The sequence below is a fragment of the Leptodactylus fuscus genome, chromosome 3, assembly GCF_031893055.1.
Source record: "Leptodactylus fuscus isolate aLepFus1 chromosome 3, aLepFus1.hap2, whole genome shotgun sequence".
Lineage (NCBI taxonomy): Eukaryota > Metazoa > Chordata > Amphibia > Anura > Leptodactylidae > Leptodactylus > Leptodactylus fuscus.
In genome coordinates this window covers 72253249-72272912 of record NC_134267.1, presented here as the reverse complement: position 1 = coordinate 72272912, position 19664 = coordinate 72253249, and the positions used below count along the sequence as shown (strand labels likewise).

At 43.8% G+C, this 19664-nt stretch overlaps 1 protein-coding gene across 1 annotated transcript in view; it reads right to left on the bottom strand.

Annotated features, from left to right (window-relative positions):
- Positions 1–19664, bottom strand: part of LOC142197490 (protein unc-93 homolog A-like) — a 74936-nt gene that overhangs the window by 20216 nt on the left and 35056 nt on the right. Inside the window, exons 4-5 of the mRNA XM_075267790.1 lie at positions 17983–18120; positions 8306–8520 (exon numbers count right to left, since the gene is read on the bottom strand). Of these exons, the coding sequence (XP_075123891.1) occupies positions 8306–8520; positions 17983–18120 (353 nt within the window). The remainder of the gene's footprint in view (positions 1–8305; positions 8521–17982; positions 18121–19664) is intronic.

The following is a 19664-nucleotide window of genomic DNA, read 5'->3' as shown; positions in this document are numbered from 1 at the left end:
TATTTGCAGGTAAAATCTGCTACGTGTGACAGCACCTATAGAGAGCCAACACCATCTATAAGAGCCCTCCTAATAAATCCTCAGGGCTTATTCACATTGCGTTTTTGGCCTTCCTTGCCGGGATCCGTTGGTAACCAGTCAGAATCAGCTGTCAACTTATCCCTGCACGAAGAACTGGCCATTAAAAAAAAGGGGGGCCTGCAGTTCTCCGCGCAGGGATAAGTGGGGAGCTGATTGTGACTGGTTACCAATGTATCCCGGCAAGGGAGGCCAAAAACGCAATGTGAACACTCCTTTAAAGTGAAAGTCCCACCCCCAAACAGGCTGCTATGCTAGTAGTATAGCAGCCTACATCATTATTAATACAAAGCACACATACCTTTGGAGGCATTGTGCACTTTGTAGTTCTCCAGCTAAAAACTTATATATTATATATTATTGCCCCAGTTCCCTCTCCGCAGTGCCGCACACCCGATGCCCCAACAATCCCCGCCCCCCCCCCCGTCCACCTTCTAACATCATTCCATTGCCCCCTGTACCCATACCTCCCAAAAGAGGGACAAAATGTGCGTCGCGCTTGGGAAATTTAGCACCACCCACTGTTATGTTGACTCCGCCCACTCATTAATTTTCCATTTGCCCGCACACTGTATAATCCTCCTACAGTCACCCGTAAATTATATGTCCCCCCTCCGTCTCTCCCCCAGCTTCATATACACCCTTCATCTGCCCCCAGATTCATGTCCCCTCCATCTCTGCCCCCAGATTCATGTCCCTCCATCTCTGCCCACAGATTCATGTCCCCACATCTCTGCCCCCAGATTCATGTCCCTCCATCTCTGCCCCCAGATTCATGTCCCCTCCATTTCTGCCCACAGATTCATGTCCCCACATCTCTGCCCCCAGATTCATGTCCCCACATCTCTGCCCCCAGATTCATGTCCCCTCCATCTCTGCCCCCAGATTCATGTCCCCTCCATCTCTGCCCCAAGATTCATGTCCCCCCATCTCTGCCCCCAGATTCATGTCCCTCCATCTCTGCCCCCAGTGTCATGTCCCTCCATCTCTGCCCCCAGATTCATGTCCCCTCCATCTCTGCCCCCAGATTCATGTCCCCTCCATCTCTGCCCCAAGATTCATGTCCCCCCATCTCTGCCCCCGGATTCATGTCCCCCCATCTCTGCCCCCAGTGTCATGTCCCTCCATCTCTGCCCCCAGATTCATGTCCCTCCATCTCTTCCCCCAGATTCATGTCCCTCCATCTCTGCCCCCAGATTCATGTCCCCTCCATCTCTGCCCCCAGATTCATGTCCCCTCCATCTCTGCCCCCAGATTCATGTCCCTCCATCTCTGTCCCCAGATTCATGTCCCCTCCATCTCTGCCCCAGATTCATGTCCCCTCCATCTCTACCCCCAGATTCATGTCCCTCCATCTCTGCCCCCAGTGTCATGCTGTCCTCTCCTTCATCTGCCCCCAGTTTCACATTCCACATTACACTTACCTTCTCCTTCGTTCCCCTGCTGCTCTCTCCGCGCCTCTCTCTCTCTTACTGACACACAGTTGTAGACGCGATGTGACGTCATCACATCACGTCTACACTGCCGGGTAGCCGGCGGCAGCGGTGAAGCGAGGAGCTCACCTGTGTCAGCTCCTCGCTTCGCCCCTGCTGCCTCTCTCGCTGACACATATGCGGCTGAGCCGGGTTCCGGCTCAGCCGCATATGTGTCAGCGAGAGAGGCTGTGTCAGCGAGAGAGGCGGCAGCGGTGGCGAAGCGAGGAGCTGACACAGGTCAGCTCCTCGCTTCAGCCGCATATGTGTCAGCAAGAAAGACGGCAGCGGCGAAGCGAGGAGCTGACTTGTGTCAGCTCCTCGCTTCAGCCGCGCATGTGTTCAACACAGATCTGCGTCCTCTGGATGCAGATCTGAGTTGAAACAGGACATACAATGACTGCTGCCGGCGCCAGGGGGCCGGCACACGGTGGCGGGCCAAAACCGGGCCCCCCCCCATTTTTAAATTTGGCCGGGCCCCTGACGCCAGTAGCAGTAGTACTGGCCTATCGGCGGCCCTGCCAGTAGGAGCAACAGAGGTGCCTGACAGAAGTAATTAGACCAATAGGTGTTCCTTGAAATAAGGTAAACCCAAAAACCAGAGCTGCGCAAACCCTAACTCCTGAGGGTCTAAATGAGGCACTTGAAGATATATCATACAGTTATACATCTCTTTGTTCTTAATATAGTGTCTTTCTATTATTAGTATTAAATGGGAAAATAATTAATTCTTATATATTAGTCTTTTTGTTTTAGTAATACTATATTCATTTGACTTTTAATAGTAGTATTAGTATAGTAATTTTTATAACTCCTTTATAATTTTTAATCTCCCTATATTATAAAAATGAATTTCTGTCTGTCTGTCTGTCTGTCTGTGCTCTAATGCGAACCAAACGACTGGACCGATCTTCACCAAATTTGGCACAGAGATACTTCAGGTATCCAGGAAGGTTTAAGATGAGACTCCAACTCACTCGGACGTACCGTTGCTGAGATACAGCATTCCAAACACAATGCCCCCCCCTTAGCCAATACAAACCTGCAAGTCTTTCACTCATATTCCAACTGCAATACACACAGTCACTCCACATGCACAATACAACACTGATATCCAAACTGAGATACACGCATCAGAGGATTAGATATACAGATCAGCACACAGTATCACACGCCAGAGGATTAGATACACGCGTCTGCACACAGTCCCACAAACCAGAGGATTAAATACGCGCTTCTGCACACAGTTCCACATGCCGAAGGATTAGATACACGCGTCTGCACAAAGTAACGCACGCTGGGGGATTGGATACATGCGTCTGCACACAGTACCACACACCAGAGCATAAGATATGCACATCTGCACACAGTACCACATGCCGTAGGATTAGATACGTGCATCTCCACACAGTTCCACATGCTGTAGGCTTAGATACGCGCCTCTTCACACAATACCACACAGGGGAGGATTAGATACGTGTGTCTGCACACAGTACCACACTTTGGAGGATTAGATACATGCCTCTGCACACAGTACCACAAGCCAGAGAATTAGATACATGTCTCAGCACACAGTACCACACAGGGGAGGATTAGATACGCGCAACTGCACACAGTACCACATGCCAGAGGATTAGATATGTGCATCTGCACACAGTACCACACAGGGGAGGATTAGATACGCGCATCTGCACGCAGTACCACATGCCAGAGGATTAGATACGCGCATCTGCACACAGTACCACACACCAGAGGATTAGATACGCGCGTCTGCACACAGTACCACATGCCGTAGGATTAGATAGATGCCTCTTCACACAATACCACACAGGGGAGGATTAGATACATGTGTCTGCATACAGTACCACACTTTGGAGGATTAGATACATGCCTCTGCACACAGTACCACAAGCCAGAGAATTATATACGCGTCTCAGCACACAGTACCACACAGAGAGGATTAGATACACGCGTCTGCACACAGTACCACATGCTGTAGGATTAGATACGCGCATCTACACACAGTTCCACATGCTGTAGGATTAGATACGCACCTCTTCACACAGTACCACACAGGGGAGGATTAGATACGTGTGTCTGCACACAGTACCACACTTTGGAGGATTAGATACATGCCTCTGCACACAGTACCACAAGCCAGAGAATTAGATACGCGCATCAGCACACAGTACCACACAGGGAAGAATTAGATACGCGCATCTGCACACAGTACCACACGCCAAAGGATTAGATACGCGCGTCTACACACAGTTCCACACGCCGTAGGATTAGATATGCGACTCTTCACACAATACCACACAGGGAAGGATTAGATACGTGTGTCTGCATACAGTACCACACTTTGGAGGATTAGATACAAGCCTCTACACACAGTACCACAAGCCAGAGAATTAGATACGCGTCTCAATACACAGTACCACACGCAAGAGGATTAGATACGCGCATCTGCACACAGTACCACATGCCGTAGGATTAGATACGCGCGTCTACACACAGTTTCACTCACCGTAGGATTAGATACACGCCTCATCACAATACCACACAGGGGAGGATTAGATACGCGCATCTGCACACAGTACCACAAGCCAGAGAATTAGATACGCGTCTCAATACACAGTTCCACACACTAGAGGATTAGATAAGCACGTCTGCACACAGTACCACATGCCGTAGGATTAGATACGCTCGCCTGCTTACAGTTCCACATGTCAGACGATTAGATACGCACATCTTCACACAGTTTTACACACCATAAGATTAGATACACGCGTCTGCATACAGTACCACATGCTGTAGGATTAGATACGTGCGTCTACACACAGTTCCACATGCCGTAGGATTAGATACGCGCCTCTTCACACAATACCACACAGGGGAGGATTAGATACGTGCGTCTGAACACAGTACCACACTTTGGAGGATTAGATACATGCCTCTGCACACAGTACCACATGCCAGATAATTAGATACGCGTCTCAGCACACAGTACCACACGGGGGAGGATTCAATACGTGCATCTGCACACAGTACCTCACGCCAGAGGATTAGATACACCTGTCTGCACACAGTACCACACGCCAGAGGATTAGATAAGCGCGTCTGCACATAGTACCACATGCCGTAAGATTAGATATGCACGTCTGCACACAGTTTCACTTATCGGAGGATTAGATACGTGCCTCTTCACACAATGCCACACGGGGGAGGATTAGATACACACATCTGCACACAGTACCACACGCCGGAGGATTAGATATGTGCATCTGCACACAGTACCACACCAACAAGGATTAGATACTTGCGTCTAAACACAGTACTACACGGGGAAGGATTAGATACAGCTTTACTCCAGGTATCCATAACAACTGATCACAGGTTTTTCACTAATATCCAAAATGAGATACACATAATCACATGACGCTTATGGACATACACACAAACCACATACAAAATACACCAGTGCAAAATTGGACATTTCTTATGGGGCCACTACACAAGCATAAAATGTAATATACCCGTTCGAAGCCGGGTCCTCCCTCTAGTATATATATATATATATATATATATATATATATATATATATATATATATATATGTATAATACTTACAGACGATTTTATAATTTATTTAAACTCCAGATACATTGTAATAAGAATTTAAGTGTTTGAAGTATCAAAATAGTTCCAAATATGTTTACATAGTAACCACTTATCCAGATCGTAAGTCCAGTGTCTATTGCGCATGTACATAGACAGACGGAGCGGTCTATGGCCTCCTGAACACGATATATCTGAGTAAATTGTGTACACATGTGCACGACAACAGTGCGTTATACTGATGTCCAAGCCTCACTGTGGGGCGTGCCCACAGCGCATGCACGTGGATACCTCTCACAGTGCGCAACTACCCCGAGCTAAACGAGCAATGTAAATGCAATTTTAACATCCTAGAGTAGTGTATCATAAGAACGGCACAGGCACTATTGGTTTATTTATGAAATATCTATACACCATGATCTTATTTGAGAGATCCACTACGCGCATGCGTGTTATCTATTGCGGGCTCCCGAGAGTTTAAATGACCCTGTAATAGTTCCGGACGCCACTACTGACTGACAGACAGTGTGGACGGCCAGACGATTTCCTTTCGGACTACAGGTACTATAAAGCTGAATATAAAGCGGAATCATACCAACTGTTCTGGGGGTTGAGAGAGAAAGTTATAATTTATCTAAAAGTTGTTCAGAGAAATTTGTTTTATTTATGTAGTGCTGGCATTTGCTACATATGCTATATATGACATTACAGTGTAACATGTAAACAAAATGCTTATTATCAAATGAACAAATGTTTTTATAATTTTCATTTTTATAATTTTTAATTTTATTACTATTTTGCCATCAGGTGTGGTTATATATATATATATATATATATATATATATATATATATATATATATATATTTTTTACTTTAGGGTCTAACTGTGTTCTGTATATCACTTGAAAAAGGTGCAGTAACACCGAAACGCTGAAACAAGCGTCGTGTATATCGGAATTTGTCTTCAAATAAAGAATTATAATTGTATAATGCAGTCTTTTTGGGTTTACCTTATTTCAAGGAACACCTATTGGTCTAATTGCATGTACTTTTGCTTCCCTATTGGATTGGTCTTAAGCTGCTGCTATACATACCTGTCTTCTCCACTTGGGATAATATTAGAACAATACCACAGATCAGCTTGGTGCATCAGCTGAGCCTAGTTTTCAGGTACTCAGGTCTTATCAGGACTCTTTGCCCTGTTTCAGCCCCTATCTACGGATGTTGGAAGTGGTACAAGTGGAGGAGTAGGCGAAATGTATTTCTGCAGAGTTTGTATCATCCCTGGCAAAACCAGTTTGTGGGGAGCACAAACTGTATCTGTACCCATCTGCAAGCTGCTGGTGAATCTGTTGAATCTTTAGTTTACCCTGTAATACTGGACTCATGAGTTGTTACCTGCATACAACACCAAGGGCCCTTCTAAACACCATCACACCGGCTCAGCTAGGGGAGGTCCTCTCTCCAAACTAGAAGTGCCCCAGGGGAAACAAGACCACTATCAACTCCATCAAGTAGCGCTGCAGGACCCCCTTGGCTGCACACAGCCCTGGAGAGCGATTGGGGTGAGAGAGGAGCGTTCCCAGCCTAGCAAATGGCACAGCCAGTGTCACTATTTCTCTCACTCTCTGGTCTCCTCTTCAGGGTTGTACTCTGCACAGTGACCTGTTTCAACAAAGAATATGAGACATGTTTGACAGTCCAGAAAGACCGTTCAATAAATTATGTCTTTTGGAAGAGGAGGAGGAAGACACAGAACCCTGAGTCAAGACCATAACACTATCAGTGCAATATCCTCCTGTGATTGAGATGAGCCAGCTATATAATCAAAGAAATGATAGATTGGTGTGAGACAGAAGTACTAATAGCAAAAATGTGTAGTTTCTGAGAAGGAAGATGACGCTTCACCTTTCTTCTCAGAAACTACATATTTTTACTATTAGTACTTCGCTCTCACACCAATCTATCATTTCTTTTACTGCCTATAATTGATTAAATCTGACTAAACTGCCCTATTCCTAAGATTCTCTAGCTCTATTGCTTGTAATTTGTAAACTTTCCAGAACTCAGTGCTCTGTATCATACAGGAAGATTCATTCACAGATCCAGCTATACATCCACCATCACTGCAATGAATTATGATCTTGTTTACAGCACCTACTATAGTGTACATGACATTACCAGCATAAGGTGTTCCAATTGGCTCAGAGGTTGTCAGCTGATGTCAGGTGGTGCCTGCATGTCACAGTGACTCAGGACATGTCTCATATTTTTCCTTAGTGACAGTGGCCATTTGAGTTATTTTGAGACAATTCAACATTAAAAACTGAACCATTTGGTCAAACTTGGCTCCTGGTGAATCAATATGTCCATTTCCATAACAAAGGTACATCATGGGAATTGTTTAAAAGTAATCCTCTTATTAATGGCTTTTTTTGTGAGTTATCCACTCCCTACTGGTCCTCAGGTGTGACCTGGACTCTTCTCCAACTGACACAACATCTTCTGTTTGGACAGGAAGTCATTGCTTTGTTAGGGGGCGTTCACACTACTGTTGATGACCGTTATCAGTGTCTGTGGCTATTGTCCATTACAATATTTTAGCAATGGACAAGAGCTGAACCATCAAAAATTTCCATTCATTTCAATGGGATTTGATCTTGTGTCCGTTAGTGACCATTTGTGTATGTTTACACCCAAGTCCGTTTTTTGCAGCGGACAAAAAAATCCTACATGCAGGACTTTTCTGTCTGTTAGAAAAAAAACGGACAGCAAGTGTCTGTTATTTTTTTTAACATTGAAGTATATGGACAACGGACTTATAATGGACAGTAATTGATAGCCATCAGTTAGTGTCCATTTGTGTCCCTTATGATAAAAAACCAGACACCTTCATAACAGATTTCAACAGTAGTGTGAACCCTGCCCTATAAATGTTGATTTCAATATTAACGTGCATTCACTATTGCTACTCCATTCAAACTCCCCCTCACTTCAGCCTTCAGATCTTTCTGGTGGGGCCACCAGGGGGACATATCTGTTGCATATCCTGTGGGAAAACATAACTTGAATACCATACAGCAATTTTCAATTCATGCTTTAAAAAAAAAAGAAAAAAGAAAAAGAGAATTACTGTACCTTTGTATAGTCTCCAGCTAAAAATCCTTGCTCAAAACCACTCCACATTGTAAGAGGAATAAGAAGACACTGGCGTTTATCTTTGAGATGTCTTAGTGTTTCCAATATTTTAAGCCAAACTGGTTCCTCCTTACTGTTCTCCACTTCTTCTTCATTTTTCAGATTGATGTTATCCAAAAATACAGAAACCAGAACCACTGCAAGTACTCCACTACCTGTGATAAAATAATTCTTTTTTTAAAAAAAAGGTGTAAAACTAAAGGTGTATTTTACTCATAAAATCATACAATTGTCTAATGTGTGTAATAAACATTTAAAAATCTGTCACATATTTTTCTTGCATCAGTGCAATTGACTCCATCTGTGTATTAGAATGGCATAGCCCATGGATCAGTCCTGTGTAATGCAATCATGAGCTACATTACTGTTGTAGGGTTGCCACTAGGGATGAGTAATCTGGTTGGTATGTTATCAAATTTATTTTTTACTGTATTTTTTAAATACTGTACAGTATTAGATCTGCCACAAGTTTTGCATGATTATCTATGACTATCCACAGAGTGTCTTAGATCATGTTGATTACCCTTTTAGCACTAAATCTCATCTTATTATTTTTGCAAATACAGTTTTTTTGTTTAAAAAAAACTAACAAAAACCTCACACTATCACTCAAGAAACCAAGATGAATGTCATACAGTGCATTCTACTCATTGGCCAAGTCACCCTTTCATTTCAAAACAATTTCTTTCCTTATTTTCTTCAAATAATAATTTGTGATAAAAAAACCCCCAAAAGCACAGGGTCAGAATTGTAGTCATTCACTATTACAAAAGATATACAGTAAAATCACTTGAAAAACAGGGTAGTACACAGGCTCTATTAGGAGGAAGAGGAAACACCCATACTACTCTCACACCACCCATCATTGCAAGTATTAATAATTAAAATATGGATGGCAACAGCAGCACTACTTCTAGTCTTGGCAGTGCCACCAGTAGCCATAGAGTTTGTATACTTTCTAAGAATAAAGATGAGACTTCTATTTATTTTTCTCACTCAACTTAATCACAGCAGGATATGACATCCTCTACCACTGCTGTTGTAACATAATTTACTACATGGCCTTCCTGCACAGTCAACCATCGTTTCTTAATCCTCACTGACACAAATCCCATTCATTAATAGTTATGTGACATGTGTCGAGAAAGATATTCTCCATATCCCAAGTCTTCATTTTCTTAAGTAACTTGATGAGAACAAGCAGAATTTTTTGATGTATAGGCAGCAGAGGTGGAAGACATGACTGTTGGTGGTGGATATTGTTGTGGTAGGGGATGTGATAATGACAGTCATGCTAGTAGAGACACTAGTTGGAAATCTGGAGGTAGGAATTATGAAGGTATACAAGAGTCAATGCAGCCCCAACATAAAAAAAAAAAAATGTATGCCCAGGGCAAGTGGTTTATAAGCACTAAAAAATTAACCTGTCCAAGAATGAGGAGGCCCAGAAGAGATATTCCAAGAGGAGTATACATTTTGTCTTTGTTCTTGTTTGGTTTTATTGTCAAAAAGACCCCAGAGTATAATAATTTCCGTCCTGGGTCTATGCGAACAAGTTAGGACCAAACTCTCTGAACATAGGATGTAGAAAATCTTCGGCTCATCCATCTTTAATATTTACATCCATTTAGCATATGTTATTTAATGGTATCAGTTGGAGGTGTGTGAAAATGCTAAGGCCTTATGCGCATTATAGTAACATTTTTGACTGCTGTTAAAAATGGAAACTCATGTCCATTTTGAATGGCCATTTTGCATCCACTCAGTTCCATTTCATTGATTTTTTTTTTCGACCAACCCACTGTTTATTTTTTTACAGACGTAAAAAGGATGTCAATCCTTTTTACATTAGTTAAAAACAGATCCATTGATTTCTATTGGATCCATGTGTCCATGAAAATGGGCATAGATCATACATGTCAGTTTTTTGATGGCCGTGAAAAATAGACCATCAAAAAATGGACAGCTGAATAAACACATTGAAATCAATGTAATATCTAAATGGATTTTGCAAAAACAGCTGTCACATGTCCATTTTCACTGTCATGTGGACAAGCCTTATTTTCATGGATCCATAAATTTGAGGGTATGGAGGGATCCGTGAAAATGGCCAAAAATAGGACATGACCTATATTTTGACAAAATAATGGTCGTGGGAATAGCCCAAATTCATTGACATTGAATTGCCATGTGACATCTGTTAGAAAAAAATGGACGTCACACAGCTATTATTCACACCATGTGAATGTAAATTAACACTTCTGGTAGATATTTTTGACTGCTTTGATGTGACAATGAAACTTGGTGTCCTGAATAACCTTTGTTACAGTACACTGGTAGCTTGACAAGACAGTGCTCCCATGCACATGGCAAACAGAGCCAGTTTCCAGGAGTCTATGGATTCAAGTAGCAGGATATTTCTTGGAGAAAGAGCACATGTCGGGGACAAGGGAACCTGGTTATTAATAGAGATGAGCGAACACTGTTCGATGGAATAGGTATTCGATCAAATATCAGGCCATTCGAGGTATTAGTTTGCAATCGAATACCACGTGGCATACCCAGTAAAAAATTCATATCCCTCCCACCTTCCATGGCGCTTTTTTTGTCACTATGTCCATATTCGCAGAATTATTTTTCTGGCTAAAGGGAATGTCACCCATTTGTGTTTTGGTGAGATCAGTATTGGAAGTGAATTGGGGCTACAAAGTCTAGAAACCTTATTTGTCCAGAAGCTGGTATAAACTGGTTTTATTTTCTGTATTACCAAAGAAGGTTAATTGATTTTATATGGACTTAATAACAAAACAGAGGCACACCCTGTTTTAAACCATTCAAGCAGTGTCACTCACTCTGTAGTTAACTTTTTGTCTACCTCTACTGACACTAATCCTCACAGTTAAGCTATAGTCGCATCAGGCCGTTCGAGGTATTCGATTCCAATGGAATACCATGCAGCAAACGCAGTAAAAATTCGTATCTCCTCCCACCCTCCTGGCGCGTTTTTTACACCAATAACTGTGCAGGGCAGGTGGGACAAGAACTACGACGACGGAGGCATTGAAAAAAATTGAAAAAACCCATTGGCTGCCGAAAACATGTGACTTCCCATTTATAAGAATAGCCGGTGCCATCTTTGTGTCATTTGCAGTGAGAGATTGGGAGAGAAAGAAATTTGCTGAGGGCTAGATAGCTTCCAGTAGGCAGGGAAAAACGGAAGAACAACAACAGCTCTTTTCAGAGCAGGGAGAGGAGTCGAGATTTCAACGGCGTGTCTCCCCAAATCAGGGATACAGAGTAATTCAGTCCAGCGATATACACTCAACCCAGCTTTACAGGCTGTGTCCCCCAAACACCTAACAGGGATACAGAGCAATTCGGTCCAGCCAGATACGCTCAACCCAGCTTTGCAGGCAGTGTCCCCCCCAAACACCTAACAGGGATACAGAGCAATTTAGTCCAGCCAGATACGCTCAACCCAGCTTTGCAGGAAGAGTCCCCCCAAACACCTAACAGGGATACTGAGCAAATCAGTCCAGCCAGATACGCTCAACCAAGCTTTGCAGGCAGTGTCCCCCCAAACACCTAACAGGGATACAGAGCAATTCAGTCCAGCCAGATACGCTTAACCAAGCTTTGCAGGCAGTGTCCCCCCAAACACCTAACAGGGATACAGAGAAATTCAGTCCAGCCAGATACGCTCAACCCAGCTTTGCAGGCAGTGTCCCCCAAACACCTAACAGGGATACAGCGCAATTCAGTCCAGCCAGATACGCTCCACCCAGCTTTACAGGCAGTGTCCCCCCAAACACCTAACAGGGATACAGAGCAATTCACTCCAGCCATATAGGCTGAACCCAGCTTTTCAGGCAGTGTGTAACCCCAAAACAGGGATACAGAGCAATTCAGTGCTGTTCAGCCAGTGTGTAACCCCAAAACAGGGACACAGAGCAATCATATTCGGCTATTTACGCTCAATCCAGATATCCAGAGGTGTGTACCCCCAAAACCTAGGTAGGAGACACCGAAATTCAGTCTGGCTATGTACGCTCAATCCAGATATCCAGGGTGTGTATCCCCAAAACCTAGGTGAGAGACACCGAAATTCAGTCAGGCTATGTACGCTCAATCCAGTTTTCCATGGTGTGTACCCCTAAAACCTAGGTGGGAGACACCAAAATTCAGTCCGGCTATGTACGCTCAATCCAGATATACAGGGTGTGTACCCCCAAAACCTAGGTGGAAGACACCAAAATTCAGTCAGGCTATGTACGCTGAATCCAATTTTTAAGGTTCTACCCCACAAAGCTAAGTGGGAGACAGCCGTTCATTCAGTCAGGCCATGTATGGTCAAACATGTTTTTAATGCTGTACCCCCAATGCTAAGTGGGAGACATCCGTTCATTCAGTCAGGCCATGTATGGTCAAACCTGTTTTTAATGCTGTACCCCACAAAGCAAAGTGTGATACACAGCAAATCAGTCACACTATATAATCTCAATCCAATTTTTAGGGGTCTACCCCCCAAAAGCTAAGTGTGATACACAGCAAATCAGCCACGCTATGTAAGCTCAATCCAATTTTTAGGGCTCTACCCCCCAAAAGCTAAGTGCGATACACAGCAAATCAGTCATGCTATATAAGCTCAATCCAATTTTTAGGGGTCTATCCCCCAAAAGCTAAGTGTGATACATAGCAAATCAGTCACGCTATATAAGCTCAATCCAATTTTTGGACAATCCAGTATTGTTTGCTCTTCATGATGTGAAGTATGCCTTTGTCTCTTGAAAAGCAACCCAACATGAAGTCAGCCATGTGTGCCAGTGTGTTACTTGTCATGACTTCGCTGCCCCCAGCTGTAAGGGTCACTCTCCATTTCCTCCATTTTCCAATCCCCTTCACACCATCCATGCTGAAGCAATGGGATGCACTGAACTTCACCCTCAAGCCTCGTGTGGGAAAGTGACATGAAATGCCACTTCATCCCCCTCGTCTTCCTTCGCCAGCCAACAGTGCGAAGATGACAGTAGTGTGCTCTGAATGTTTTCAGCCTAGCAGAGGCTACTTTTCACTTACGAAAATGGCCGCATTTTGACCAGTATATCAGGCACAATGGTGTAGTTTTCAAAGAACCTTTGCACTAACAAGTTGAAAACGTGGGCCATGTGTGGACCATGTTTGAGTCTGGCAAGCTCCAGATGTGCTACCAGGTTCCGGCCATTATTACATATGCAAACATGCCTGGGCCCAGGTACAGCGGGCAAAACCATATTGCCATATCATCCAGGATGGCATCCCTCACCTCGGAGGCAGTGTGCTGTCTGTCCCCGAAGCTGATGAGCTTCAGTACGGCCTGCTGACATCTCCCCATGCCAGTGTTTCAGCGTTTTTAGCTCATAGCTGGGGTGGAGGTTGCAGCACAGAAGTAGGCTTTCAGAGAACCCCTGCCATGAATTTTGAGCTGGGAGAGGAGATAGGCCACCCCAGTTTCCACCCGGGGCCCAGACTCCACTACATTCACCCGGTCTGTCATTACAGAGAAGCAGCATCCCTGACCGCAGGCGCATGTCCATGCTTCGGTGGACCTTGCAGCAAAGCGCAGAACTCTGGGCCCGACTGATGTTATGGGACACATGCAGGTGTGCAGGGACAGCACACCAAGAGAAGTAGTAATGGGTAGGCCCAGCATAGGGAGGTGCTCCAGCTGCCATATGGTGACGGAAGGCCTGAGTATCCAGAAGCATAAACGCCAACATCTTCAGGGCCAGCAGTTTTTAGATGAGGCCGTTGAAGGCTTGGGCATGTGGGTGGCTTGCGCTGTACTTCTGCCTGCAATGAAATGCCTGGGAGATGGGGAGTGGCTGGGAAGAGGCGCACGATGGTGCAGGCAAAAAGGGCGGATGAGCGTAAACTCCCCAAAGTGTCAGAGACAGATGTGTAGGTGTCCAGGCTGGTGGTCTGGACTGCAGCACCAGCACTGTAAACAGTGGAAGAGGCAGTGTCGGCAATGCCAGGCGACAATTGTCCTGCGTTTGCTCTCTCCCACCGAGCCCAGGGCTTGCCTTCCAAATGACAGTGCACGCAAAAGGTGGTAAGGTTGCTCTTTTCAGAGCCCCTACTCAGTTTAGACTTGCAAAGTGTGCAAACCGCACTAAATTTGTAATGTAACTGGTGACACTAGGCACCTCAGTGGCGGTAGTTTGGCCAGGGGGTGACGCTATCCTCCTGTGTGACAATGAGATCTGCCACTTCGTCATTCTCCTCTTCCCCCATCAATATACACTGTGAAGCGGACAGGAGTGTGCACTGACTATCATGCTGGTAGGTTCTGCTCCTATGCCAGACTCCTCAGTGTACAATACATTATCCATGATTGCAATGAGGGATTGAGGGATGAGGGATCTCGCATCACACACAGGAGTGGGATTGTAACACTCATGAGTGCGTCGTCACAGCTAACCCTCTTGGTGGACTCCTCAAAGACATGGAGAGATCTCGCATAAGTCTGGCAACATGGGTGAGTTTTGCATGAGTGGCTAGTACACAGAAAATCTTTGGACTTGCTGCCTCTAGACATGCCTCTGCCTCTAGCCACTTTTTTGCTGCTGTGTTGCATCCACACCTACACTGCTTTCGCCCCTAGACATCACCCCTGTCCATGCCTCTGCCTGTAGTTACCTTTTTTCCTGCTTAGCTTGCCTCCACATCTACACTGCTTTCCCCGCTATACATCACCCCTGTCCATGCCTCTGCCTCTAGCCACATTTTTTCCTGCTTAGCCTGCCTCCATATTTACATATCATTTGTGCGATTTTTTTTCCTCTCCTGCACCAGAACAAAGGATAAGATTTTTAACTTATACCAGGGGTCGGAGAGGACAGAGCTGTGGTCAGCCATGTCCTCATGCTGTACTCATGTAAATCACGGCTGCGAAATAACATGGCGTATACGATCCTAACTCCCATTGAAATCAATGGGAGCATTTACGGTGCGCAAACTCTCACACGCCGTATACGTGCCATATCACACGGCACGTTACATCATGTGAACGCACCCTAAGGGCAAAAAACACTGATGGTGAATTTTGTTCAGTTCCAAAGGACTCTGTGATTAGATTTGGCTCAGTCGCAGCTCCAGAACATGCCTTTGAAGGCAAGGTTTCCTTTAGTGGCTCCATCTCAGCAGGATAATGATGGTGATGAAGCTTTGTTAATTCTGGTATCGGAAGGGAAAGTGGTTTGTGATCTACATCTAAAGTATTGGAGCATGTTGTTTGAACTATTAACACCTGATTAGAACCCTGTAAAACCCTGTAATGTAGAGTCCGATATTAAAGGACCATTACCGATAGTAGTGGTTGCAGCCAATTCTCCACCTTTGCGGTCCTCTAAATAAAAGTTACCCCCAGGACTTGATGCCAAAATGTTATCAATTTCCCATTCAAAATCAAGGTCAATGTTTGGGTCCTCAGTCCAATCCACTGCATCAATCCCACACAATGAGAGTGTTGGTTCTGGAACCACCGTTTTAGGGGCTAACACTTTGCTGGTGCAAGGCTCAACTCAGCCAATGGGCAAAAAACTCAGCTGGTGCAAGGCTGAACTAAGTAAAATCGCCTAAAACTCTGCTGGTAAGAGGCTGAAGTCACCTAAAGGGCCTCAATCTCTGCTGGTAGCTCAGCTTAAGGGCCTCTACCATAATTTGGAAGGGCTCACGTTAAGGGACAGAAAAGTGAATTTTGGAAGGTCTTACCACATCACACACACACATCCACAATGACAGTTCGGGGTGGGTACTGTTGTATTTCCCATTGCCTATGCCATCTGTGGTTGTCATGGGCAACGTGATTTAAAGGGGTGCTTGGTAATGTTTTTTTAGCTTAAAATTTGGGTTTCTGTCCATCTTTAATAGTGGGTTGTTGTTTTTTTGAGTGTGGAAAGTGTGTTGATAGGATGTGATGGTGGTGTAAAACTGTGACTTGGGCTTGTTAGATGCCCTCAGGCATGCTTCCCCTGCTGTCCCAGTTGAATTCCAGGGTGTTGTCATCATTTCCTGAGGTGTCATAGTGGACTTGGTGACCCTCCTGAGTCAAATGGTGGGTTCCCCTGAAACGAAGCATTTTTCCCCATAGACTATAATAGGGTTCGATATTTCTTCGAATAGTCGAATATTGAGCGGCTATTCGAAACGAATATCGAATATTTTACTGTTCGCTCATCTCTAGTTATTAAGATGGTTGCTGATGAGTGTCAATTCTTTTGTAACTGACTGAATTGCAATGTAACTAATAGTGGTGTTGATTAATGTGATGTTTCTGATTTAGCTGAATCCAATACTTTTCAAAAATGTAAGTCAAATCTGGTTATTGATTTGCTTATTTCTGTGCATGCAACTTTCATATATATTTACAGAGTTATACAACATTATCATCTGCTCAAACAAAATGAGAAAAATTTAATATCAGTGTCTAAATTTTAGATAACAACATAATTTTTATTATACTCTCTACAATCTATTCTGAATGCAGCGGCCAGGCTCATCTATCATTCTAAATGTAACAACGATGCCTCCGGTCTCTGCTAGTCACTACATTGGCTGCCAATTCAATACAGAATGTAATATAAACTTGTCACCCTCATCCACAAGGCTCTTGATAATGCTGCACCTTCATACATTTCTTCCCTCATCTCTATCGCCCAACTCATGCTCTCCGTTCACTCAGTGACCTAAGACTAATATCCTCTATTTTCAGAACCTCCCACTCCCATATTCAAGACTTCTTATGAGTTGCACCACTTCTCTGGAATGCTGTACCCAGGACAATCAGATGAACTCCCAATTTCTACAGCCTCAAGTGCATCCTAGAAAAATCTTTTCAGGGCTATTACAATTCCTAATGGAAACCCTACCGCAGTTAAAATCCTTAAAATTAACCCTCATCTGTTCATACTCTTGCCTTATCCCACAGGATATGATGGCATATCGGGCTGTAACTTTATAAGTCCAATGACCATCTGCACATTAAAGGACACCAACTGGTGATGGCTCATACAGCTTTATTTATGTGTAATGAAAATAACCACTATCACAAAAACAGTTGGACCACTGCATAAGCAATGCTACCAGCAATGTCGCCCCTCCTGCCTCTTGTGTCACCACCTCTACCTCATAGATTGTAAGCTCTTGCAAGCAGGGGCAGTCCCATTGTGTGAATATTCCTGTGTAATGTTTTTTTTTTGTCTGTATTTGAACCCCACAATTTGTAAAGTGTTGATGAACATGTTGGCACTATATAAATAAAATATATTAATATTATTCTTAGAACACATATGATAGAAACCTAGTGGAAACATATCTGTTCTTCATGATTTTCTCTATCAATGATTCACTTACATACACAAACATACACACACACACACACACACACACACACACACACACACACACACACACACACACACACTCTCCAACAGGGGTGTGATGGAAATAGTTGGTTGCATAGAACTGGTACTGTTTACATGGTTGATATATCGGCATTCACTTGTTCCGCAATGTGTATATTTGATAAACTTATAATTATATCCTGCAGAAAAGAAATAGCATATTTATAGTCTTACCTGTATAAATTCCCAAAAGCGTGTAAATTAAAGATTTGGTTGGCTGTTTAGAACTGGTACTGTTAACATTATTGACTTCAATATATGGGCAATCATTTGCTCCGCAATGTGTATAGTTTGATAAACTTGGATTAGATCCTAAAAAAAAAAATTTGTGACAAATATCAATAGTATAATATGTAAGGAATTGATTGGTTAGCAAATCAATTTTTTCATAGGGGGAGATACGCATCAAATGAATTTGCTTCAATCCTAATAATGGAGATGAGATGAAGGCTGAGGAAATTAAGAGGTACATGCAGCTTTATACATTAGGCATATTTCCTGCAGTCTGTGTGCCACAATCTCAAATCTATCCAAACAGCGTTTTACTATAAATCACACCTGTATCTGAAGTAAATTATAGTAAATCTGCCTAGCCACAGGAGACCCTACAAAAAGGCTTGCTTTTCAGAGACATGCCACTTTGAGCACAAATCCCCAAAAAGTCTCAATTTCTGATGCAAATAATGTCCTTTCTTGCTGCAGATTCCATGGCGGAATCAGCCGCAGAGTCCGCGGCGTGTCACTCCCTTCCGACTAGTCCCATTCATTTGGGCCAAACCCGGAGCGGAATGCCACGACTGGATTCCAGCGCACTGTATGCACTGCACTGTATGCACTAACTGTTTTTCGGACCAGATTCTCAAAATCCAGTCCAAAAAACCCAGAGTGAACCCAGCTTTAGGCTAAGGCCCCACTGGGAAGAAACGCAGCAAAAAAAAAAAAAACACAGCGTAAAAACCGCTGAGAAAATACTGCGTTTTCTGCCGCGGAAAAAAACGCACATGTACATGCGTTTTTCATCACCTTTTTCAGTTTTGTGCTGCAGAAATTCATATGAGTTTTCTGTTGAGTTTTTCATCATGTTTTTGCTCGAGTTTCTCATGTGCAATAAAGGTCATTGAAAGGCTATGTTGAAAATCCTAAGAAAATATGGTCCTCTGCTATTTAGACCGGAAACGCTGCGATTTGGCCATGGCAGAAACGCCATGGGAAAAATTGTGGTGTTTTACAATACTTGCAAAGTGGATGGGATTCATGTGAAACCCATGCCAACGTTGCGGAAAAAATCGCAGCATGGATACGTTCACGCCGCAGCTGTTATCGCTGTGCTTTAGTGCGGCAGTTCTGGCCCGTGGAATCTTAGACTCAACCAAGCAAAACAGTGCGTATTTTGATGCTTTTCCGTGGCGTTTCTGCAGAGTTTCCGCAACACTTTTATCATGCTGTGTTTTTGCTGCGGTTTTCACACTCTCCATAGAAATCTATGGAGGGAAAAACTCAGCGTTTCCGCAACTATAATTGACATGCAGCTTTTCTGCAGTGTTTTTTTTCCACAGTGTGGGGCTAAGATTAGACAAAATTGCATTCACTATGCTGGTACTTTAAAATGCAGTCTTTTTTTACCGCTACATTTCGGCAATGCCCCCAAACGCTGTGTTTACACCCAGTGGGGTCTTAGCCCCAGTTCACACAGAGTTTTTTGGTCAGGGTTTTGACCTCAAAACCCTGACCAAAAAAACGGTTCCCATTGGAATCAATGAGAGATGCTCAGGTCTTTTTTCTGGGAGCCATTTCTTCCGGCTCCCGGAAAAAAGAAGCGAGATGTTCATTCTTCAGGCTGAATCGCCAGGCGAGAA